The sequence below is a fragment of the Xenopus laevis genome, chromosome 1L (assembly GCF_017654675.1).
Source record: "Xenopus laevis strain J_2021 chromosome 1L, Xenopus_laevis_v10.1, whole genome shotgun sequence".
Lineage (NCBI taxonomy): Eukaryota > Metazoa > Chordata > Amphibia > Anura > Pipidae > Xenopus > Xenopus laevis.
Genome location: NC_054371.1, coordinates 164,490,750 through 164,517,020, shown reverse-complemented (window position 1 = coordinate 164,517,020; position 26,271 = coordinate 164,490,750). Strand labels below are relative to the sequence as shown.

Below are 26,271 nucleotides of genomic sequence, written 5' to 3'. Positions count from 1 at the left end.
GCTTCAAGGTGAACAGCAGGTGGACTGACGTCTTGCCCTTTATTCTCTCCAGCTCAGAGTTATAGCTAGCTTCTTTATCTGCACAAATGAGCTGAGCCTTGTTGGTAAGGCAGCATTCCTTGTTGGTGCCACACTGAAAGTCACATTTCTTCAGTGCAACCCTTTCTACTGATAATGGTTTCTGCTGAAGATCACATGTACAATTGTTTTAGAAACATGGGAGACTTAAATTGTGAATTCCACTAATTAGAAGAGGTATATAGGCTTGCTGTGAAGATTTTTCTTTCATTAAGTCTTTTGGTATAGCTTTTACTTCCTTGATCACTTAAGATCCCGCGGGTCATACTCCTTTTCCTGGAATCTATTTTTCACCATTAAATGGGTGGTTCACCTTTAAGTTAACTTTTAACATATTACAGAATAGTCAATTCTAAGCAACTTTTCATTTGATTTTCATTATTTATTTTGTAGAGTATTTTAATGATTTGCCTTTTTCTTCTGACTCTTTCCAGATTTCAAATGGGGGTCACTGACCCCATCTAAAAACAAATGCTCTGTAAGGCTATAAATGTATTGTTATTGCTACTTTTTATTATTCATCCTTCTATTCAGTCCCTCTCCTATTCATATACCAGTCTACTATTTAAATAAATACACGGTTGCTAGGGTAATTTGGATCCCAGCAACCTGATTGCTGGAATTGCAAACTGAAGAGCTGCTGAATAAAAAGCTAAATAACTAAAAAAAACACATAATAAAAAATGAAAACCAATTGCAAATTGTCTCAGAATTACTCTACATCATACTGAAAGTTAACTCAAATGTGAATAAACCCTTTAAGGCTGCATATTTATAATCTTCCATCTACTACAAATGCCCCACCTTCATCTGCTTTCTTTCTACAGATACAAGTGAATATTTCATTAGCCTCAGTGGGTAAGAATTGAACTGTTTAACTGTTTATTTTTACAATTTTTGGGCAGTATAAGTTATTTGCAAATGTTTAGCTATATATAGTAGCAGTTTGCTCCAGTAGGGTATAGGGTGTGTGCACTACTGGGTATTCAAGTATATCTTGTTCTGATGTTTTTATTTGACCAGGTTGAATATATGCCCACAACAGTGGTCACTGGACATTAAGGGCATGGACACACATTCGTTTTTATAAAAAGACTGACCGCTGTGTATATATGCACAATCCTGGCAGCGCATTTCAAGCTTAGTCAATGGCACACTAGGCTATCGTATTTACGCGGTGGTCTGTCTTTTTAAAATAGACGTTCGTAAAAACAGATAAATAATGGACCTGTTTTTGATATATAATCAAATGTTTCTCTTTAAATTGATGTGTTCAGTGGTGGTAGTCAGTGGTGGTAGTCATTACACAATGTTTTTTTTGGGGGAAACTGCTTCTAGTGCCTATAGACATACTGAGGGTAGGTGGTTTGCTATACTTTTACAAACAAGGACACTTTTGTAATGTGAGGAGCAGCCTGTGAAGTAATGCCCTTAACCCCCACTGTTCAGAGAGGTGTTGGAAGGAGTAGGTATCCTCTATTACCCATTCTGAGATGAAAGGTAAATGAATTGTTTCAATCCATAATCCATGGAAGGTGGTAAAATATTAAGTGTCACAAGCCACACATGGCAAACAATTTTATTCAGCTTCTTTTTAAATTCTGAATTTTCTACAGGAAGGCTTTTCCAAAAATCTGGCACCTAATATCAAGTTTTAATATTATTAAGTCCAAATCTCAGCGTTGAGGGTCTTAATGTGTGAGACCATAGCAGAATATTTCCTCATAAGGTTTGCAAAGGCTCTCCAATCTTGAACCTAAATACTATTTGTGTGCCCAAATGGGACCTTAGTCTAGTTCTAAAGGCCTTATGACAACCTCATTTTTCTTTGTCCTGAGCCTTTTTTCCCCATTTGTGAAGACTGCATTCCTAACAGCCAGGCGTATAGGCAAGTTATAATCATATAACAATTTCATGTGGAAGCACCATAGACCTAAAGGAAAAAGGGAAATCTTAATCTACTACAGCCTATTGTATTAAAATGGTTATATCTTTGATCTATGTTAAAGTTGGTAAACCAGTACATGAAGAGCTTGAACGGAGCATGCAGGGGTCTCTGTGGACCAATTTGCAAAGCATCATTGTGGTCAAGCTCTTCCATGTATGCAAACCATTAAAAGGTCGAGAAGCACAGTAATACAACCTTTTAGTATATGTACCTGCGTTTAAAATGAAACAGCTGAATGCCAACTGGTATTTTCCTTTTAAGGGCGATGACATGTCAAATTATTGGGTGTGGAGAATCTTGCAGGTAACACTCATGTTGTGTAATCAGATGAATATACATATGAAGAAAGTCTCAGCAATTTACAGCGATAATAGTAACATTTTCTGTCATCCCTACAAAAGACAGAATACCAAATGCCACGCATGCCATTGCTGTTAAGTCACTTAATATGTATTTGGACTTGTGTACCAATCTTCATGGTTTATCAGGGGAAAAAAAAACGTGCAAAGTAGGTAACCAAAGGAACACAATTTTTGAGGCTGCTAGTGTAAAACTATACAAATAACAGAAAGAATACACAAGTAAACATACACAAGAAAATCAGTGTTGGCTCTAAATTTTATTCTTTCCACTACAGAATCAGTGTAGGGTATTCTTTTTACACAAAAAAGCCACAAGCAGAGCATTGTGAAGCTCATCTTTAAAATCCTGAAAAACAGAAGTCCCCACATCCAAGAGCAAAAAACTCCATAGCTAAAGAATTTACAAATTATAAAGTGTCAACTGTGGTAATATTGAAAGCATTGTCTGTCTTGATGGTTGGACCTGGGGAACTCTGCTACCAACAGAAGCTTTAGTTTAATTAGTAGAACTTCATTCTTGTCTATTCCACCATAGTGTCCTGAAACTGAAATGCTCCACTTAAACATTCTGGTTCAGTTGTTGGCTTACATAGTGCAGCCAAATACCTCAGCATTATACACAGTTCTGCTACTTCATACTAATCACTTACCAACTGCATTAGTTAAGATCTGATCCTACAAAAGCAAACTGGCCCCAATTTTGGTGCAGTATACAAGAGCAATCTGCTCAAAACGGATACATGTTCAACCATAAATACTGCAGATAAAATTATACAAGGTTATCAGGGCAAGGTCACACATGGCGTTTTAAAAACATACAGCCCTATTGAAATTAATAGAATATGCACTATAGCAATTCCACTGGGGCGCTTGCGAGCCAACATCCGCCACAAGACGCCAGTATGATTTTTCTTTTTTTTTATAGCAAAAAAAACCAAAAAAAAAACCAAGGAAACACCATATTATTGAGCTCTATGGGATGTACAGGTTTGGAAATACACTCTGCTGAAATACCCTGCGCATTTTCAACATGGCGGCCAAACTCTCACAAGATGGATTTTGCATATACGTATTTACGGCATTGTATGCTGGTGATGTAATTATGTTACGTATTGACAAGCAGTATGGTTATATTCTGCATGCAAATTGATTTCCACTTCTTTTGCAAAACGACTAAAATTCTTCTGAGTGGAATTGTGGGAAACAGAAATGCATGTTGGGAAAAGAAAACTACAGGCTGAAAAACACATATCATGCGTGTGTGGTTTCATTGGAGTATGTACAATCAACCGCGTGTTTTTAAATATGTTACATGTGACCTTGCCCTTAGGGTGAACATGACTGAAGAGAAATGGATGATTGCACTGTTCACTTGGTATGGACAACTGAGGTGCTAAATAGAAGCTTTTGTTGCTTCTTCTTTCTTCTCCCTCCTTTCTCAACTGCAACAAATAAAAATAAATAAAAGTTAAGGACTAGAGACAGCAGGTCACACATGCCCTTCCTTCCTTGCAACTGTTCATACCTGAGGAAGGAGAAGTAGGAAGGGCTGTATCCAGCTTCAAGAAAGCTGCTTCCATAGCTTGGCTAAAAGAGTTCTGAAAACTTGGGACAGGAACTCGCTCAGAGCAATCACTCTCGCCATCACTGTCAGCCGTTGCTGGAGCCAAAGTATTTTCTGCCACTGCAAAAAGAAAAAGATCAGTACATGCTAATCTTCTAACAAAGAGCAGGTATGGCTGACACTTACCACTTTTATGGGCAGCTTTAGGCCAGGTCTCTTGCTTTGCTTTACCAGCTCTCAGCATCTAAAAACCATAAGAATGGAGGGTTAGACATGACAGTGTGCGCTTCACATCATTTTTGTACAATTAAACCTTGCTCCGTCAGTAGACATGCAATTTTGATACACCGTTTCTGCTACTGTTTTTTTTTTTATCTGTTTAAGGTTGTCTGGTGACCCTATTTATATGTAGAAACCATAATGGTCAAAAATGCTCATTCCCACTGGCAACTACTGCCCAGTTTCATGAAAACTGATGGGGACTAGAGCCAATGATCAAGCTCTTAAAGGGCCAGAAAACATTTGATGGTATATCAGATGCAAGATATGTTGGTACTGTTAATTGTGTATACTATGCATTTAAACGTACTTGCCTGAGAATAATAAACATTTATAACAAAAGCACCAGGATTTCAACTCTGATCAATGTGCTACTGCACAACAGTGATGTGCGGGTCAGGATTTTCCTGACCCGCACCCGACCCTAACCTGCCCTCCCTTAGCCCGCATCCGCGCTTCTGGGTTGCTTTTATAGACCCACACTGACCCGCCGATGATGTCACAAAAGGGGCTGGGCAAGCAGGCGCAGCGTCTATAAAAGACGAACCCAGAAGTCTGAAGCTGGCATTTGACAATGGTGGGCGGGGGAGAGCAGAAAACCTCAACCCACGAAGAATCGTGCAAGGTCGGCCCGAACCCACCCGACCCGGGGTTTCGGGCCAGCCCGCATACCACTACTGCACAAATACTGTTCTGTACAGTACTGTGTCCATAAGTAGCACTAAATAAATAAAAATACATATAGACAAAGCAGTGTTATTGAAAACTATGTACACATTGAATAATTCACCTGCGCAAATGATGGACAACGGGATTCATCCTCAATGAGTGAAGGATCGGAGGAACATTCTGCACCAAGAAGGAAACCTGCACAGAGAGGAACAAAAGGACATGGCAGTTCTAATTACAGTTGTCCAAGTGAAGTTCTTTATATGAAAATACTACAATTTACCACAAATATAGAAATAGCAGGCACTGAAAATTGTATGTTTGCTTTACACTGTTCTGACAGAATGGTTATTTGGACAGCTAAAAAAAAAAAAAAACACTGCACTGATAGATCAAACATTTAAGGTAAACAAAAATGCAGGTAGGTATATAATAAACAGAACTGTTGCCTGAGAATAATAAACATAACAAAAGCACCAGGATTTCAACTCTGATCAATGTGCTACTGCACAATAGTGATGTGCGGGTCAGGATTTTCCCGACCCTAACCTGCCCTCCCTTAGCCCGCATCTGCGCTTCTGGGTTGCTTTTATAGACCCACACTGACCCGCCGATGATGTCACAAAGGGGGCTGGGCGAGCAGGCGCAGCGTCTATAAAAGACGAAACCAGAATTCTGAAGCTGGCATTTGACAATGGTAGGCCGGGGAGAGCAGAAAACCTCATGTGTCCATAAGTAGCACTAAATAAATACATTTAGATGGACCTTTCTGACAAGGTTTACTTAGTTTCAACCTTTCCTTCTCCTTTAAAGTGTACTCTTTATATCTGTAGCGGCAGCTAATGCTTGCACTATATTGTAGGCTTTTAACAGACAATCAAAGCTGTTTATTGCCAAAGTATTTAAGATGGTTTGCGAAGGAAGGGTTGTCTCTAAATCTAGAAACTTTTTTTTTTTTTTTTTTTTTTATGGCACTTGTAGCAATTTCGGACATTTGTCTGCCCTCCTTTTTAAAGGTAGCTCAAAACACCAAACTTATTTTTCATGCTATGAAAAAAACATTGTGCTGTTTGTGCCATACACTTATGGGCAGTAAAGCTAAGATGTAAATTTACTGTCCCTCACAAGATCCACAAAGTCCTACAAAACACTGGTAAACCTTGTGTTTGACCAGTCAAAAAATATTTTAGCAGACAAATTTCTTTGAGATATTCTCTAATACTTCCAGGGTGTCCAGTATATTATAACTGGATCCATAAAATCTTATAAGAATGAGTTAACAGTAATAAACAAGATGCATTTCACTCAAGAGCATAATTCTCATTTATATCATTTGTTTCTACTGTAACTGTTTCTGCTCACTTCTTTAAATATGCCGACATCTCAAATGCTCTGAATGTTTACATGTTAGTTCTGACCAAGCCCAATTATGCTAATCCACAGCAAAAGAAAGTGTTAAAATTGGTGTTCAGATTTGACATGCACATGAAACTGATGTGATCTAAAAATAATTCTAATATAGCACACTTTGCAAGTGCTTTACCAGACTGTGATGTTGGGCTGCAGCTCACAGGAGATATGGAAACAAAACTTTGAGTTTCCACACTGGAGAGTGGATAGACTGGACTGGAGCTAAAAGCAGGAAACTGCTGAAGGTTTTCTAATGCAATGTGTGCTTCTGGGTCTGTGGATAGAAAGACAAACACTTATGCAGTAATATATTGGAGAAGCAATAATAATTAAGGGAAAGAGAAGAGCAAAATGGGCAGCACACACAAAAACAAGATGGAAAAAAAGACACTGAAATAAGAGAAGATGGTACTTTATGTAATGTGAAATAAATGATTCTTTTTAGTTTCACTTATACTCTACATACCTAAAAGTGAGGAAATGGACACAGAACTGCTTTATTAATGTATTGCTTAATCCACCCAGATTAGTGTAATGCTTACATTACCACCCATTTCTAGGATGCTGTGTCTAGCGGACTGGTATGCAATAGAATTATATGGCGGATGTTTCAGGCAATTTAATGACGTTTTTGGGTTACTAAAAGACGCAGATCCAACTTGATCCTTCTTTTTGGAACTGTACACACATATAATTATACATATACATTTCATACTGGTGCCATTTTTGGGATAAAATACAGGTATAAACTTGCTCTTAAAGGGGAATTCAAGCCCCAACTAATAAAACCCCTACCCTCCATAGTCCCTGCTCCCCCCCCACACACACACAGGTGTTAACACCTGTAAATGCACCATAGCCTGTAATTACCCCTTGTTGCAGAGTCAGTGCAGCGGAGCTCACAGGCACCATCTTCAGCGCTTCAGTAAAGTTCGGAAAGTAAGAGCCTTATCGACGCATGCGCAGTTGGAGCAGTCTGCCGCTTTGTGATAACTGCGCCTGCACTGAAAGTGACGAGGATTGCAGAAGGGAAGGAAGAAGATCCGAAGATTAACGAAGCGCCGGAAGATGGCGCCCCTGAGCTGCGCTGACTCTGCAATGATGGGTAATTACAGGATATGGGGTATTTAAAGGTGTGGGGAAGGAGTAGGGAGGGGGGACTATGGAAGGTAGGGGTTTTTATTAGTTGGGGGGGGGGGGTTGAATTCTCCTTTAAGTGGCCTAGTTATTAAAATGTGAATTTGTAATTTTTACAGATTTTAAGTTGAATAAACGTTACATTTTACCAGACTCAAATGTTTGCTTATTTAATAAAAAACTAGATTCTAAAAAAAACAAAAAAATGTGACTGCTTTGAATTCATATACTACTCATCATTTCAACTCTCTACTGAGAACCCGGTGTAATTCCGATGGCAGTAAGAGGGGTAAGTATAAAGCAGGCCCGGACTGGCAATCTGTGGGTTCTGGCAAATGCCAGAGGGGCTGCTATAAGGTGCCATAGAGAGTCAGTATTTAGTGGGCTGGTGGGGGCTGTTTGGGCCACTATGTGGGTTGATTGGGCCTCTGTGTACCTGAAATGCCAGGGCCTATTTTAATTCTCAGTCCGAAGCTGGTATAAAGTATGGGGTAAGTATAAAGTATGGGGTATTTCCCCCTGGGGGGGAGGAAAGTCTACCTGGGGTGGGGGGTACTCTTGTTTTTTTACAAATAGGTTGAATTCTCCTTTAAGGGTGCAGTAGCAATTTTGTTAAGATATTTAGTTGAATATACATCATATTACATATGATTTTAATCAACAGAAAGCAATCTTGAAACTAAACTAAAAGGCAGAATTATGTAATAAGACACTTACACTTTCCCTGCTTCTTGTTTTCCTCAATCTCAATCCTTTTTTCCCTGCGCTGCTCATCTCGTGCCTTCCGCTGACGCAGACGTCTTCTCTTCTCAACTTCATCTACGAAGCAAAGGTACTTAATAGCCTAGCAGGCGCATAAACAAACAGGTTTTCAAATATCAGACCGATAAGGCAACATATTTATAAAAATCTAACTAAAAGTCTAAAATACTATTATGCCTGCTTCCAATTACATATTGCCTACGGTTTTTCCTACATTGTATACAGTATAAGTGTTATTGTATGTATATTTGTATGTATGTATATTTTTATTTGTAAAGCGCTCCTCGATGGCAAAGCACTGTACAGCAAAACAATAAATTAGTAGTAACAAACAAGGGGTCATTGGAATAAAAAGTAACAGTAAGTGCATTATTAGAAATACAATTCAATACAATTATTTAATGCAGTTACAATTGTGAATTCAATGCCCTCCTCCCATTACTTTCCTACTGTTACAATCTGCTTACAAAATAAGCCAGAAAAGTAAACGTGCTCAGGAATTTCCTTTTACCTGTAAAAAGCTCTAAGGTTTTCACAGAAACATCAGGGGGCCCCAGGGCTATTTCACAGATGCTGAACTCACAAGTGAGAGGCAAATAACAAAGGTACCGATGGCGTCTGCGCACCTCCTTGTAGAAAGAATAAAAAAAATTCTGTCATTTTGTCATCCAAAACAACTTGCATCCAAAACAACTTGCATCCAAAACAACTTGCATCCATAGCTATTTACACAGAAATAGTGCAAGCTGGTGCTAGTTAAAATTCGAACTTGCCTCAGTCATGGTAAACCCATCCATCTCTACAACAGTGGCAGTGATCTGCTCTGGGCACCGCTCAAGGCTGCCATATTCATGAACAAGGCAACGTACATTCACTGGATGAAGGTACACATGCTGTCCATCCACAGCTAAGAGAGAATTGCAAAGAGTTAAATTGAGAATGCTCAACTGGGGGCCCCACGGCCAGATGCCTTAATTAAGTTTTTCCCACCCCCAAAACTTTCTGGAGCAGTGACTGGGGGAGGCAGGAAATATGGCATTGAGATGCTGTGCTAGAAAATTCCCCAAGCTAGTGGGGGGGGGAGCACTTGGCTTTCAGTGTCATCCTTTAATTATAGTGTGCTCACCACACCGAGAACTTGGGAGATATTTCCAATATTCTCATTATTGCCTTAATATGGTTATGTTAATTCCCAGCACATACCTTGATAAAAGTAGTAATAGTGGGAGTTTGCCGGTGGCTCATAATTTTCATGTTTCAATTCCTGTTGACTGAGTGAAGGGAGTCCTCCATCAGTTGCAGTGCTCACGTCTGTCGACAAGACAGTTTGGATATCTGGAGGAGGGGATTCTGTAGGTGAACAATCTCCACATGGTGGTTCCATAGTTTCCTCCTCAAATGCAGAGATATAGTGTACAACCTGTTAAACAGTGATTATTATTTCAATGCGTTAAGGACTCATACAGAAATGAAATTCCCTTCAGTACTAACCTCTTTCTCCATGAGTGTATTTGGTTTATCACTGGTAGACTCAAAATTCAAAGCCTTCATTGAAATTGTAGCTGCCTCGATTTCAGGCTTGCTGGCAGTGTACAGATTATCTGTGCGATCCTGCAAGGAAAAACTTCTTTGAAAGCCATGCAAAAATTAATTTAGCAAATCTAAATTAACATGTTTCTACTAAGTTTTTCTAATAAGGAAAATGACAAATAAAAACCTCCAGTGTAAAGTGGGACTGGATAAAATGGAAAAAAAAACGGGCAGAAAATATTGGCATTTGCTTGCATGAGCAACCATTTCAGATGTAGCTGCTATAAGTTTAACCGTCCAATTTGTCAAACAGTCTTGTCACCATACGATAAAGCATATTTTTTTAGGGGCATTATATTACCTTGTTCAGCAGGAATGCAATGAATAAGGGTTATGCCACACATACATTTTGTTAAGTTTTAATCACACAACAAAACTATGGTTCCCTACCTATTTTTGCACTACAAATACAAATGTACTGCAACTCAAAATCTACTGATCTCAAAGGACCTAGTCCTCTTTATGCCCCACTCTGGCAAAACCCTGGACTTCCCAATCTAAGCAGGCTATAGGAATATAAATGGATGGTCTATAAATTTCTGTCACAGGACACTTAAGGGAATAGTTCAGTGTAAAAATAAAAACTGGGTAAATAGATAGGCTGTGCAAAATAAAAAATGTTTCTAATATAGTTAGTTAGCCAATAATGTAATGCAGTGCCGGGCCACGCTGGGCAGGAGCTCTAGGCAGGCCCGGCGCCTATTTAGCATGTGCAATTTTGCACTCGCATGCGTGAATTGAGGTTCATGTGCAGAAGCGCAAAAAGCAAGAAGAAATGCAGAGTCGGGCAGAGAATGGAACCGGACTTGGGGTAGGCGACAGAGGAGGTAATTGCCTGGCACCCTCCCAGCTTTGCGCCCTAGGCACGTGCCTACTCTGCCTACCCCTAGTTCCGTCCCTGATGTAATATATAAAGGCTGGAGTGAACAGATGTCTAATAAAACAGCCAGAATCCAACTTCCTGCTTTTCAGCTCTATAACTCTGAGTTAGTCAGCGACTTGAAGGGGGGCCACATGGTACATTTCTGTTTAGTGAGTTTGTAATTGATCCTCAGCATTCAGCTCAGATTCAAAAGTAACAGAAATGACCCATGTGCCCCCCCCCTCAAGTCTCTGATTGGTTACTGCCTGGTAGCCAGGGTAACCAGTCAGTGTAAACCAAGAGAGCTGAAAAGCAGGAAGTAGTGTTCAGACTGACATGTTATACATCAAATCACTCCAGCCTTTATACATTACATTTTTGGCTAACTATCTATATTAGAAACATTTTTTATTCTGCACAGCCTATTTACCCAGTTTTTATTTTTACACTGAACAATTCCTTGAATACCCAGCATGCATTTCCCTATACTGGCAAAGTTGCTCTACCCTTGAAACTAAATTAAAAAAACCTGTTATGAAGAAAATATGATTGTTGAAAAGAAAAGTTAAAAACAAAACAAAAAACAATTAAAGCAAATGTCAGTCTGGGAAGAGAAGGGTAACACTAAACATTAAAGGGTTCTAATGCAACCAAGCAGCCCATTAAAGGGGTTGTTCACCTTCCAAACACTTTTTCAGTTCAGTTGTTTTCAGATTGTTCTTCAGAAATAAAGACTTTTTTCGATTGCTTTCCATCTTTTATTTATTACTGTTTCTCCAAAATCTAAGTTTAAGGTTCCTGGTGTTTCCCGTCTGCTCAGTAATTCAGGTGCAGACTCTAAACTGCTACAATTTTGCAACATTTAGTTGATACATTTCTCAGCAGTATCTCAGCAACTATTGTAACAATTCTAACAGCTGCCTTTAATGAAACTTGGGGGATTCCGCTCAGCAGGGCCAAAGATAAGAAATGTATCAACTAAATGTATCAATTTAGAACAGGGTCAATGACCCCCCCTCCCAGAGCTGCTTTAGAAGGTGAAAAATTACACTTTACACTTCAATATTAGAAAATGGTCACACATAGAAAATAATTGGTTTTTTTTTTTTAAAAATATTTTTATTTTGTTTTACAAAAAAGAAATAGAAGAAAATCAAAATACAACCGCTTTTCCTATTTTCCATGAGTACTCTTACAGTAAGTAATGTGTTGCATGTAAAAAGCAGTATCAATAATGCAAAGATACAGATTACAATTATTGTTTGGCAAAAAGGAAAATAGAACGCCAATAGTAGTTAAACAGAAAAGAATAGACATAAGTGGTAAAACAGTAACCAAAGAAATGTATCCGTAGGGGGGTGCATACTCGGTGAAGAATATGATCACATAAGAATATAGGTGTGTTTTGGGGAAAAATAGCAAACCTAGGGCGCTGTTCTCCCTTCGTACCCGTAATCTAACCTATTGCTGATAGACCTCTATATTGAACCCAGGGGCCCCAGATTTTATTACAAGAGCGCAAGTCACCCTTGGCAATAGAGGAGAGCCTTTCCATAGCCAAATAGTTATCCAGTCTGTGTTTCACCTCCTGTAAGTCTAGTGAATTGGCTTTCCAAGCCTTGGCAATTGTCTGTTTGGCTGCTGTAAATATACAGCCTACAAGTTGCCGAACCCATTTGTTCCCACCTGGCACTCGCCCATGTAGCAGGGCTTCCAAAGGGGATTTCCTAAGTATAAGCCCAGTGATGCTAGTTATTGCCTTGGGACAATGCCACCAAATATGAATCAACGAGCCAGTCTGCCCACAACCCCTAAAGCTATTGGAGGGGTACCATTTCGAAAGCTTTTCGGGAACTAAGTACCACCTAGTAACCACTTTTTGAGAAGTTTCTTGTACTAATACTTGGGGAACACCTAGTCATGTCCCGCATCATGTCCAGCCAAGCATCCTCCTCCAAGCAGAGACGCAGGTCTTGCTCCCACTGTCTAACAAAATTCAAATCTTTAACGGGCATTTGGTGTATTAAGATTTCGTAATTCTAGATATGGCCCCTTTATATGGGATGGAGTGCAGGCATAAGCGTTCAAATATTGTGAGTGTGGGTAAGTCCCGTAACTTGTTCCCCGTAAGGGAGAGGAAATAGTGGCGTATTTGGGCATATCTAAATGATTCAGCAGTAGGCATATGGAATTTCTCTCGTAGGGTTTGGTAAGACAAACATATCTCGGGTGAGCTGATGTAGGGCTAGAAGGTTATTTTCCTGCCACCAAGAGAAGGCACCGCCCTCCCTGCCCGGGGGGAAGCCAGGGTTGTTCCGTAAAGATAATGCTGGCCGATGGGTAGATACTATGGGGTATTTATTAGAAGTAGACTTCCACACTTGTAGGGAATGGTTTACTGTGGGGCAATAAGTGGGGTCAGGGGAGGCCCCAATCCACATAAAATTACTGAGGAGGGTGTCCCCCACAGAGCTTTGTTCTAACTGTGTCCAGAGAGGGGAAGTATTCTGGGTATGCCATTCCACCATCTGAGCCAGCTGGGCTGCAATATAATAGGCCCTGAGACTTGGAATTCCCAAGCCGCTTTTAGTCCTACTACTGTAGGCTATGCTTGCTTTCAGCCTAGATCGTTTAACACCCCATACAAATTTTAGGCATTGAGACTGTAGTTTAATTAGAGTAGTCATTGGGGGGTTAACTGGAAGTGTGCGGAACAAATATAACAGATGGGGGAGGATTGTCATGTTCAGGGCATGTACTTTCCCTAGCCAGGGCAACTGCAAGGGTTCCCAAGAATGTAACTGAGAATAGTTTTTTTTAATTGTCCCCGGATAATTAGCTTGAGATAGACTGCTATATTCTGGAGTAATCTGGACCCCCAAATATTTAATGCTTTTGGGTTGCCATTGAAATCCAAAGTTTATCTCCAGCAGCTTCCGAGTATGAGGAGGGAGATTAATGTTCAGTGCTTCGGATTTTTGGGAGTTAACCTTCAGACCGGAGACCGAGCCAAACTCAGTAATTTATATAAATTTGGGAGAGATGTCATGGGTTTGGAAGCCAACATTAATAAATCATCAGCATATAGGACACATTTGTGATGAAAATCACCTATCTGGAGACCATGAATGTCAGCATGTTGCCAAATGTGAATTGCCAGGGGTTCAATAATAAGGGCAAACAAAAGAGGGGAGAGAGGACACCCCTGACGGGTGCCCCTCTTAATTTGGAATGTCCCGAATAGAAAGCCTAAATGTTGTACACGTTCTCTGGGATTGTGATATAGGGCTTTGATGATGTTAAGAAATTCAGGTGGGAAGCTATATGATTGGATAGTCTGGACTAAATATCGCCAGGAGACTGTATCGAAGGCCTTTTCCAGGTCCAACGATAGTAGCATGGAAGGAGTACCTTTCGTTTTGCTAAAGTGAACCGGGTCGATTACCCTGCGGATGTTATCGGTCACCTGCCTATGTGGAATAAACCCGGCCTGGTCTTTATGGATCAGATCACTAATGAACAGGCTTACCCTGTTTGCCAAAATTTTGGCCAACAGTTTAAGATCAATGTTTAACACCGAGATGGGTCTAAAGTTTTTACATTGGGTTATGTCCTTGTTGGGCTTAGGGATTACCGCTATGAGGGCAAGTTGGGAGTCTTGATCAAACAAATCTTTCCCAGACATGATATCATTGTAAAGAGGTAATAGCATAGGGGTGAGCGTCTGGGCATACATTCTGTAGTATTTGGCCGTGAACCCATCTGGTCCCGGTGATTTAGCCAACTTAAGGCCTTTAATAGCTTCCAGTAGTTCCTCCATCCCTATTGGAGAAGAAATTTTCTACTGTTGTATTTGGGTTAATTGGGGAAGGGAGGTCTTACTAAGAAAGCTACCAATCGCCGTGGGTGAGGGCTCAACTTTTGGATCACACAGAGCTTTGTAAAACTGAGCAAACACATCAGCTTTCTTAACCGGGTTAGCAGTTAAGGCCCCCCCCCTCTTTAGTACGAATTTGTGTAAATGGAGTATGGAAAAATTTGTTACTTAGTTTACGTGCAAGCATTGTATCTGCCTTGTTAGCCTTTTGAAAATATTTTTGCTTCACCCATTGCAATTTTTTCAATTCCTGCTCAGTCATTAATAAGTTCAAGTCAGTCCTCAACTTATCTATTGCACGACTAAGCATGGTAGTAGACCTGGTCTTGTTGGCAGCCTCTAGTTGTGAGAGTTGTAACATCAGCAAGGAAATTTTCTCTCTGTTGGCCTTCCTTCTTCTTGCCTGGGATTGGATCAGCAGTCCTTGAACATAGGCTTTGTGGGCTGCCCATAGAGTAGAGTTCTTAATATCGTGTGCTTTATTTAGCTGGAAATAAGTCTTTATTTCTTGTCCAATGTGGTAGGCAATTTGCATCTGGGACAGGAGAATGTTGTCTAACCGCCAGGTGTAATCCCGTGGTCTGGGTGCGATGTTCCTGAGTTGAAGCTTAACAATGGAGTGGTCCGACCAAGGAAAAACATGTATTGAGGCATGGTCTATGACCGAAGCCAGGGATTTGTTAAGAAGGATCATGTCCAATCTTGAGTAGGATTTATGGGGATGGGAGAAGAACGTAAAGTCCCTTTTAAATGGATGCGTCTACCAGGGCATACTGTTGCAATAGTGGCGAGAGATAATGGGTATGCCGTTTATGTTGGGTCAGGGGGGGGGGCCCTTGTCGATCCATAGCTGGGTTCACCACCTCATTGAAGTCCCCACCTAATATAAGTTGACCTCTCTGATGTTTTTCCAAGAGGGTGAAAAAATTTTGAAAAAAGGGTTTTTGTTGTTCGTTGGGTCCATATATCACAGCCAGAGTTAATACAGAGTCTTGTAACAGTCCCGTTAGGATTAAGTATCTCCCGTGTTTATCCGCTAACGAGGATTGTATTTGGATGTTAAGCCTCTTGTGGAAGCATATCGCCACTCCGCAGTGTTTTTTTGCTGCATTTGCTGTATACACTTGAGGATACATCCTGTGAAAGAATTTGGGTTCCGAATCCCGGGAGAAATGTGTCTCCTGTAAAAAAACAATGTCAATGTGCATAGAGTGGTATTGGCGGAAGGCCTTAGCCCTCTTGATGGGAGAGTTGAGTCCCTTAACGTTATGTGTTGCGCACGTCAGCGCCATAGTGCCATTTTATCAGGTTGCTTTAAACTGTCAATTGGTCGTGGGTTGGATTCCCCCAAAAAATTATTCCCTCTGATACTTTCAAACAGCATAACATATAACAAAAACAGAACAGACCAAACATCAGAAAAATACCTTCTATCGGAGGGTATTTCAATTGTATGCCCCTGCATTAGCGGGGGTGGGCCGAAGATTGTGTATCAGCTCAGGGGGGGGGCTCCCCCAGGGGGAACATGAATCAAATCTTAAAGAAAGCATGAATGTGCCGAGAAAAAACAAGCCAGTGGTGGAAATCCTGATTGCATCATGTCTTTGGGGATCTTTGCCACAGAGGTGAGATCGCGCCCCGTCTTGCACTGGTGTGTGAGGCAGCGGAGCGGGGGGAGTTATTGGGCGTTGTGGTCAATTTTAACTCTGCTAACACATCAAGCCCTTCCTGCGCAGAGCAAACAGAGAAAGATTTGTTGTTATAAGAAAAAGTCAAACGAAATGGGTATCCCCACCTGTATTTTAGACGATTGGCCAAGAGGATTCCAGTAACTGGTTTCATTTCCCTTCTGCGTTGAATGGTAACCCCAGATAGATCCGTAAACAGGGTATATTTAGCTCCGTTACACTCCAGATGAGGAGCGGCTCTCGCTGATTGCATGATTTCCTCTTTGGTTGTATAAAAGTGTAAGCGGGCAATGATATCCTTCGGGGGGGCCGCCCTCCCATCGTGGTCCCAGGGCCCGATGGACTCTATCCAGTAATAATTTGTCCTGAGGGATTTCAGGGACAAGTGCAGCGAGTAAGGCAGGAATCTCCTCCTGGAGATTAGTTGTTGCATCTGGCAGGCCCCTTATGCGAGCATTATTCCTGCGGGAGCGGTTTTCAGAATCCTCCATGCGGTCTTGTAGGCCCTGTAACTGCTGTCGCAGCTCCGATATCATGTCTGCGGGTGCGGAAGATTCTGCCACTAGCTCAACTTTGTCCTCAATTGCTGCAGTTAGAGTGCCCAGGTCTTTAATTTCCCGCGAAACTCGTTGCATAATGGAGTCCGCCACCTCCCATAGCTCCGTATGTAGGAGCTGTTTAAATCTATTGATTAGGATAGAGTCCCCAGAATATTGTAGCTCACCTTGCGGTTCCTGAACTGCCTCACTATTTTCCGATCCATGGTCGGACCGCGGCGTGCTATAGAAAGGTGAGGAGGAATTACCATCTTAGGAGACTCAGTTTGCCGCGGGGATGGTGGCGGAGAGAGTGTAAATCTCTTAGGAGCTGCTTGTTTCTTGTGTTTCCCAGTTCTGGGCATCGTTCAGTTGAAGAGTAGCCGTATAGCACCCGTGGTTGCTAGCCGGTTGTGCCAATATTAGCTTAAATGTTCCCCCTGGGAACGGAGCTAAGAGAGAACACGTCTGCTCAGCTCAGCATCGTAGGCCATGCCCCCGGGAAGTCTATATTTTATGGTGAACTATCTGAAACCAACTGAACTGAAAAAAGTGTTGGAAGGTGAACAACCCCTTTAAGATGAAGGACATGGAGATTTCAGCCAAGTCCATTACTGCATTTTTAGTCCCAGACATGTAGCACCACACTGCCTAAATTAACCCAACTCCTATTTCAGTCACTTGAAAGTGCTTGAACAAGCATTTCTGTCTGAGTGATTATCACCTGTAAATGTCTGTGCACACACTTTGTATGCAATTGGCATAGCAGACAATAGTAAGGGAAGGGAGATTTTAAGCTATTTTGGTCTTGCTTACCTAGTTTCTAAAACGCTTTTCACTACAGCATCATAGATTAACATCACTCCCATATGTTAAACAATATATAGTTCCTAATTGCAAACACTAACATAAATATGTGGTTTATTAAATGTACCTACTAGCAACATTACTACAACAAATAGGACTTGTGTTCAGCATAATTAAAACAAAAATAGTAAGAACTGTGTATGGCTTTTACACTAAACAAGGCAAATTGTGACATTTAAATTAATGTTACATTCTTGTTACTGTACATGCAAAACCATCTGCAGCGTATTAGGCTTTGACAGAAGGAGCAGATCATAAGGCTAATAATGTCACACAGTGTTTATCTGAATAAAACACAAATTGCACCGGTTCTGCCACAGCTTCAGTTAGCCCTGATAGGCACAGCATCAACTTGCCAGTTATCAGAAGGGTGGATTTTAGCCCACTAATGCGTATTTGCAGAGAAAAAATGCCAAACACGACAGAGGTCTTCTTTGCAAGGACACGTAGAGAAAAAAAAAAAAACAAAAAAAAACATTTGTAATTGGTCTCGGTCATTAAAAAAAATACTGAAAATGAGTCTGCTAGAACCCTGTAATCAAAGTTGCACACCTAGATTCTTAGTTATCAAAATCAGTGCCCTACAGCATGAGACATTGTGATAGCTTCAATACTATAATTCTTTAGGTATATCTCTGTGGCCACAGGGTCATAAACGAATGCTTTCATACTTAATGACCAAGAGCCATTTTCAGAACCAGAGAATGAGTTCAATATGAACTATATGTCCCATTCCACCTCAAAACTGCTCACCAAAAGTGAAGATTTGAAGCATACAGAGATATGCATCCTGCCCAACTGACAGTGGCAAACATGGTGATGCTAAACCATTAATTATTAAACAATTTATATTAAAGCTGACATAAAACCCACAAGAGGACATGGAAACAAGGAGAGGAGTGTTTACCCTTTGTATTCTGGGACAGACAGGATCAGTTACCGCATATTTTATTTTATGTATCATGGACCAGATTAGTTTGTTGATGTCATGTTCTCTTTCATATTAGACAGTTCTCACCTGCAGCTCTTGAATAGCCGCCTCTATAAAACATGCCTCTGGGGTTTCTTTTTCAGCTTTATATTGCTCCAATAGGGCAAACTTCTCCTCAGCAATAACCTGATTCAGGATTTGATCACGAGAGGCGAGGAGTAGCTTAGAGTACTGGGTATGTTCCAAATCTGAAAAAAGGACCATTTCTTTTACAGACCTATAAATTCAACAACAAAAAAAACCATACTATGATCTCTTTTAATATAGGTATGGGATTGGTTATCCAGAAACCGATTATCCAGAAAGCTCCGAATTACAGGAAGGCCCTCTCCCATAGACTCCATTTTATCCAAATTTATAAAAATGATTTCCTTTATCTCTGTAATAATAAAAACAGTACCTTGTACTTGATCCCAACTAATATATAATTAATCCTTATTGGAAGCAAAATCAGCCTATTGGTTTTATTTAACGTTTATATGATTTTCTAGTAGACAAGGTATGAAGATCCAAATTACATGAAAGATCAATTATCTGGAAAAGGTCAGTTCCCGAGAATTCTGGATAACAGGTCCCATACCTGTATATATTGGTATTATATTTAGTTGTACAAAAGCTTGTTAGCTAATGTTCATATATCTGAAGCTTTCATAAAACTCACACAGGCTATTTGTCCTACCTCCCATATGAATAGGTTCATCGAGCTTCATCCACTTAGATTTTGGCATAGCCACCAGGACTCCTTTCTCCCTCTTCATCAACTGCATTGTGATTTTTTCACCCACTGAATAAAGATGGGCTTCTGTGGCGACAACACTACAGACAAACAATGAACACATAAGGATGTATGTATAGAGTAATCTGTCGAGGGAATCCGTTATTATTAAAGTTATTAGCAATTAAAATATTCTTACCTTTTCAGATCTTTTTTCATAATGGAGCTGTAACAAATTGGACATCTACTCCAGTCGTTTTCACTAAGTGACAAGTAATGCAAGATACAAGCCCAGCAGAATATATGCCCACAGCGAGTAATCTTCGCAGCAATGGGAGGGTATAGGCAAATGGGACACGATGGCACCTCATGGCTAAAAATGCGCTGCAGAAGGAAAGTCTATAGTTACCAAAACTAAAATCCTGACCCATATCAGAGATTGATATAAGCATGTGAAAATGGCACTGTGTAGATAAAACTTATAAATTACTAACCACTTGTTCCACAAAGTCCCAGCTAACAAGAGTATCTGGATCAGTGAAGTGGACACTGTAATCATTATCATCAGACACCACAAACTGGCAGCTAGTAAGAGATAAAAAATATTTACATTCAAGTAAGCAGAATGTCACAAGACATACATTGAAACACTTTTTTCTCCACTCACTTAGCCTGCAGAAAGAGTTCTTTATTAAATGGTTTGTTTCCCCATTTATGTCTTCTGCCAAAATTTCCAATCCCATTGTGATGTCCACCAGGATATCCACGTGGCTCAAAAGTGAAGTTTAGAAGATGGTTAAGGTTGATCTTCTTTGGCCCTGAATATTGAGCTGAACTAAACTCTGCCCTCTGATTCTCTGCTACCTGTATCAGGGAAAAATAAATAAGTGCTTATTCTGAACACAGTTTCTGCCACTCTACATTCATAAACTCCTAGGACTGAAAAAGAAACTGTGTTGTCAAATTTTACTATTCATGTAAATGGCAGCCAAGGGCACACAGTGCCTGATGAATAAACAGAGTTTGCCATTTTGGGTTTGTCCAAGGAGCATAACTCACTTCCTATTGATTGGTGTCGCAAATTAATAGGGCACATTAAGAAATATCCTAAAAGCAGATTTGCAAATGTACAGTCTTTTATAGTAGCAAGGAGTAGTTTAGCAAGACCCCAACTAAAAAACAAATGCTCTATAAGGTTACAGATTTATTGTTATTGCTACATTTTATTACTCTTTTAATTCAGGCCCTATTTTTAAATTTGAACAACCCCTTTACCACGTAATTTAATTTTTACCTCAAACATATTTTTATTGTTTCCATATACAGGTATGGGACCCATTATCCAGAATGCTCGGGACCTGGGGGTTTCCGGATAACAAATCCAATACGTGTGTGTGTGTTGGATTGTGAGTAGACTGGGCAGTCACTAAATATTTTTTTTTTTTTTTTTTTTAACTGTATTAAGTATTTTTAATTCCACATATTTGTTTAGTAATTTACATATGCCCTTATTATAATCCAATAATTGGCCATGGGTCCAAACAACAGGATGAACCAGATTTGGCCAAAAAGGCCCAAATGAGCATATATCTTCCTATATTCCAAGCATTAAGATACTGTATATGAGCCTTAGAAAAGAAAGGATTTTTATGAACATATAAAAGTAACCCAAATTGTGTTTATTTGTTAAAGAGATGGCTCACCTTCCAACACTTTTCATTTAAGATTTTTCAGAAATAGACTTTTTTTCCAAATACTTTCTATTTGTGACCATTTTTCTAATATTAAATTTTAATTTTTCACCTAAATTGATACATTAGTTGATACAATTCTTATCTTTGTCCCTGCTGAGCACAATCCCAGAGTTTCATTAAAGTCAGCGGTTATAATTGATACAATAGTTGCTAATACTCCAGAGATGCTGCTGAGAAATATATCAACTAATGTAGCAAAATGCAACAGTTTAGAGTGCACCTGGATCACTGAGCTGCCAGACAAACACCAGAGACAGGAACATTAAACCTCAATTTTGGAAAACGAGGCCAAAAAAAAAAAAAAAAAAAAAACAATTGAAAAAAAAGTATTTATTTCTGGTGAACAATCTGAAACACTTTTTTTCAGTTCAGTTGTTTTTAAAGGTGAACAACCTCTAAATCAGTGATCCCCAACCAGTAGCTCGTGAGCAACATGTTGCTCTCCAACCCCTAGTATGTTGCTCTCAGGGTCCACAAAGAAGGGGCTTATTTTTGAATTTCAAGCTTGAAATGAAGTTTTAATTGTATAAAAACTAATTATAGTCCCAAGTAGAGCCTCTTGTAGGCTGCCAGTCCACATAGGGCTACCAAATAGCCAATTATAGCCCTTATTTGGCACCCAAGGGACTTTTCCATGCTTTTGTTGCTCCCCAACTCTTTTTACATTTGAATGTGGCTCACGGGTTAAAAAGGTTGGGGACCCCTGCTCTAAATAGTTTTAATTTTAATCTCAAACCAAAAATAGGATGAATTAACTCTAACCTCTTCCCTCCTTCCCATTCCATACTGTTTATTGCCACCTCTTTGTGGTGGAACCTTGTTAAAAGTTTTGCTTTTCTGTGGACCGGAGCGGCGGGACTGACCAGCAAAAGTCTCATTTTTAGGGTAAGAATTTTCTCGTTTTCTATTATATCGTTGCTTGGAGCTACTTCCGTTCTTCTGTTCTGGGGACGGGAAGGAAAACAAATGTTAATTAAATGTTTTAACAAGCTAAAAGTTTTGGGATAAAAGAGGTGCAATGAAAAGCCCTCCGTTACCTGTATTGCACCAATTACCCTGAGAAAGGAACAGGGTGCATTGCAGAAGACAAAGGTTACTCTTACAGCCCAGAAGGACACTCTTAAAATCAATATTTTCCTCCTGCAACAGAATACAAAGCAGGGGAGAAAACCACAACAGCACAGCAATGTATCCAAGACATCTATGGTCCTTTGCAAGGCACAATGCAACAAATCCAACACCTTAGCGAACAAAGGTCAAGTTAAATTCTTGACTAGTTGTAGCTGACCGCTAGCCCAAAAAGAGGTCTGCAATACTTCGATTTTGTTTTAGATTATCACACTGATAAAATAAAAAAAACCTCCTCCAGCACCTCAAGTACATTATCAACAAATTCAGTCCTGAAAAGGATCTACCACATTTACTCCTGGAATTAATTTAGTTAAATTAGCTTGTGAACAAATACCATCATTGGCAATGTCTTATAATATGAAACAGCTCTTTCATACTTTAATAATATCTACGACTAGATGACTGTGGAAAAGAAAACAATACTCTGCCCAAGAGCCCACAAAATTTGGGCCAACATGTTATGGAATTTAGAAATTTCCTGCTTTTTTTCCTCTGCCTCCCACTGACAACATCATGAAGCACAGTTTATAAGAATATAAATGTACTGGATATTAACGGTTCGTGTATTATATAGTGAAAGAGTACCCCCTCTTGTAAAATACAAGTTACCAAGGAGTTTCATGCCCATATAAAAACATGAGGCTGAATGCTGTTTTTAATACAGGTCATGGAACTCCAAGGTGACTTCTAAAATCCTCATATTTTGCAACAGGGGGGACTTTAATTATTATTATACACACATTTCAGTGAATCATGTGAAAGAAATTATATTGCTAAACTCTGATTATAACTGGTGACATCACGAAGCACCGGTAAAATTTTCAGGATATTCATGGCTCGTGTATTAGAAGGTTATCAGCTACAGTTTGGCCATTTGCCTATAAACCAAACAGTAAATGGTATACTTACAAAGGTCACATTCTAACATCAGAATGTACAGTTTATGACTTAAGAGACAAGTGGTATGTGGAGTGGCTATCCTAGCATTCACTACCGCTGCTCTGTTGTTATCCGCCCATTCACTGTGTCTCTGCCCCATTCTTCCTACCTTGCATAACCTACCTGCAGCTGCTCTGGTCTCCACATGCCAAATGCATATCACTCCTGGACTTTTTTTAACTTGGATTATTAAAGTTTAATGATTTTAACACATCACTCCGAGTGCTCCGTTTTGGATAAACTTCATGCACTCCTGGACTTTCTTTTACTCAGCTTGCATTTATGTTGGAATCAACCTCTATTCACCCCTGTCCGGTGTCCGGTTTAGCTAAGCCCCACCTCCTGTCCACACAGCACTCCAACTCACCTGCCTCTCTCCTTTAAATAAAGCCTAGTTGCTAGGATAAATTAGACCCTACCAACTGGATATCAGCCAAAATTGAAAATTGAAAAGCTGATGAATACAAATCTAAATAATTTAAAACTGAAGACCAACTGCAATTGCCTTGGAATATTCACTGTCAAAATTATACTTAAAGGTCCACTTCTCCTTCCACATCAAAATAAATTAACAGCATGCCCACTGCTAAGGGGAACGTACCATTGTTTCTGCCAAATTTCATTCCTATTTTTACTTTTTGCAGTATTGATTTCTTCCACGAAAAGTCACTTTAATGTTTATTTGCAAGATCAACAACACTGCCTTTATCTCAAAAAGCAGGATTGGGTGGAGCAAGTTACACACACTTTGCTTAAAGATCATGTGATATACATACAATTTCATGCGAGGGTGTGACTACATATTCTTATTGTTTACATGCTTTGACCTTAAGTGGTGTCTGGTTTATAATGCTGATAAAGCATAGGTCAAAATACAAGAACAGCATTATTAGAACAGATTAAATGCTTATCTGCACTTAAAAACAAAACATCATAAATGTAACATTTTCATTTACTCTGTAGCGATGGAGGCTGCCATGTGTGCTCAAAAAAGGCTGTAGAGCCCATATTTGTATAGCAGATAATGTAAATCCCTTTTACGCTACACAGTTTTTCTATGGGCAATAATGGTTCTCTACATACTATATCAGGCTTAGTGGTCACTACCCTACAAGTCCTCCAGCCAAAGAGAGAATGAGGGGGAGTACTGTCGGTTCTGACAGCTGTAACAGAGGAGGGAGGCAGAAGCTATTTTTAGAAGATAAAATTGGCATTTCGTAGTTTTTTCTAGCCATAGATAAGGATTCCTTTTATATTCTGGAATTTCAGTATTGCTGTAAACGTAAACATAATATTTTCCCTTTCTGGAGTAACTAAGCTTTTAAAATAGATCTGTGTGACCTGAAACCAGCCTATAAGCTATTTGTTGGCAGCAAAAGAATTTTGTAGGAGAAAAATTTTCATGCTAAAACAGTGTCCACTGTATTCTAAACATGCTTATTTATGACTATACAAAGGTCAGCTCTTCAGCCTGACTGGAATTAAACTGCAGTCTTTGGGTCTTCATATAATATATATCTTCAATACAAACAGCTTTTACCAGTTCAGAGTAAAGGTACTTTAAATGTATAGGTAACTCATGGCTCTGCAAATGACATTTTTGGCTGCATCAAGTAATATCCCATCCCAAAACAAAGAATTAGAAAAGGGCAGCTACTAACTGCTCCTTTGGTAGTTCTAAAAATATGTTATTTATTAGCCACATAGCTACACCTTCAACATGACCTCATTGAATCCAAGGTCTTTGCCAACATGGTATCAGGACAGACTGGGGTCTCTGTGATGGATCTATGTACCAACATGGTATCAGGACAGACTGGGGTTTCTGTGAAGGATCTATGTACCAAAATGGTATCAGGACAGACTGGGGTCTCTGAGATGGATCTATTTGCCAACATGGTATCAGGACAGACTGGGGTCTCTGTGATGGATCTATGTACCAACATGATATCAGGATAGACTGGGGTTTCTGTGAAGGATCTATGTACCAAAATAGTATCGGGACACACTGGGGTCTCTGAGATGGATCTATGTACCAAAATAGTATCAGGACAGACTGGGGTCTCTGAGATGGATCTAATGGTATCAGGACAGACTGTGGTCTCTGTGATGGGCCTGTCACTTTAACATTAGCAACACCCACCTCCAGAGAACAACAAGAGCACCACCAAGCACATAGAGTAGCATGGATCGCGCACTGTGCACACATACAATAACAAGTCGTGGCGACTAGCGACATGTTAAAAAGTTAGGTCCGCCTAGTCAGTTGTCAGTATTAGGCGCTAGTTTAGTCCAAGGCAGTCACACACACAAGGCTCAATCAGACCAAAATTGACATGAAACAAGCCCGACGCTACATATCAAGTTTGAGAGTGACAGAGAGATGGAACCTAGTCTTGGGATGTCACCTGCGGCTGGAATAGCACAACACGCCCCTCCCCCATCACTGGATTTAATAATCAGCAAAATAGACTCTAGTTGAAACTTCTTGGTCAGGACCTGGTGGGACCAAATCAAACCTGAGCTCACCTCCCTGGCCTGTAGGCCGAAGCCAAGTCACGCCTCACCCAACCTTAGTATCTACTCACCAGTTTTCGTCTTAGACTCCCCGGAAGGTCCCGCAGAGCCCGAGCGGTTCTGGTTCTTGTTGGTGTTGTTGGCTGATCCAGGATCCATATCTGCTGGGGAAGCCTGGGAGCTCAGCGGCATAGGCCGTGGGCAGAGTGGGGGGAGCAGAGTGCAGGCGGCGGCTGGAAGCCAGGAGCATGGCGTTCAGGAGAGCTGGACAACGGAGAGCAAGACTCATGGCGACATCTTTATATGAGTGGCAAGAAGAAGAATATGAAATATTGTAGAGTTATAGAAAACAAGGAAAGAGCAGGCCGCAAAGCAGCTGGACGGGTACGAACCCGAATCGCCGAAGCAGACCCAGGGGGACAAGGAAAGCAGGCGAGGCCCCGGGACAGGGCAGAGGTTCGCACCCCGGGAGGAAAAACCCCTGGCAGGACCCGGGGAAAGGGGAAGAAAAGTAGCGCACTAGCTCCGTACACAATGGCGACTGATCGCCTGACGGTATGAAATCCCCGGATGGGAAAGTTATATAGAGGGGCGG

At 40.3% G+C, this 26,271-nt stretch overlaps 2 protein-coding genes across 3 annotated transcripts; both read right to left on the bottom strand.

Moving 5' to 3' along the window:
* Nucleotides 1-2,626: 2,626 nt before the first annotated feature.
* rnf10.L (ring finger protein 10 L homeolog) lies at nucleotides 2,627-26,219 on the bottom strand. Of its 2 annotated transcripts, XM_041566395.1 has the most exons (18): nucleotides 25,748-26,214; nucleotides 22,127-22,229; nucleotides 21,852-22,033; nucleotides 20,003-20,199; nucleotides 19,830-19,920; nucleotides 19,535-19,719; nucleotides 19,300-19,436; nucleotides 18,648-18,808; nucleotides 9,701-9,820; nucleotides 9,413-9,629; nucleotides 8,983-9,116; nucleotides 8,721-8,838; nucleotides 8,165-8,266; nucleotides 6,444-6,584; nucleotides 5,022-5,098; nucleotides 4,139-4,196; nucleotides 3,914-4,072; nucleotides 2,627-3,830 (listed from the first exon to the last, which is right to left on the bottom strand). In XM_041566395.1, the coding sequence occupies exons 3-18, from the start codon at nucleotides 21,867-21,869 to the stop codon at nucleotides 3,757-3,759; spliced, it is 1,989 nt and encodes a 662-aa protein (XP_041422329.1). In that variant the 5' UTR covers nucleotides 21,870-22,033; nucleotides 22,127-22,229; nucleotides 25,748-26,214; the 3' UTR covers nucleotides 2,627-3,756. The 2 variants fall into 2 exon arrangements, with proteins under 2 accessions (XP_041422329.1, XP_018117068.1); XM_018261579.2 differs by lacking the exon at nucleotides 22,127-22,229 and having other exon boundaries at nucleotides 25,748-26,219.
* LOC108716019 lies at nucleotides 11,764-18,641 on the bottom strand. Its single transcript, XM_018261592.2, has 2 exons — nucleotides 14,707-18,641; nucleotides 11,764-14,204 (listed from the first exon to the last, which is right to left on the bottom strand). The coding sequence occupies exons 1-2, from the start codon at nucleotides 15,230-15,232 to the stop codon at nucleotides 13,654-13,656; spliced, it is 1,077 nt and encodes a 358-aa protein (XP_018117081.1). The 5' UTR covers nucleotides 15,233-18,641; the 3' UTR covers nucleotides 11,764-13,653.
* Nucleotides 26,220-26,271: the final 52 nt, after the last annotated feature.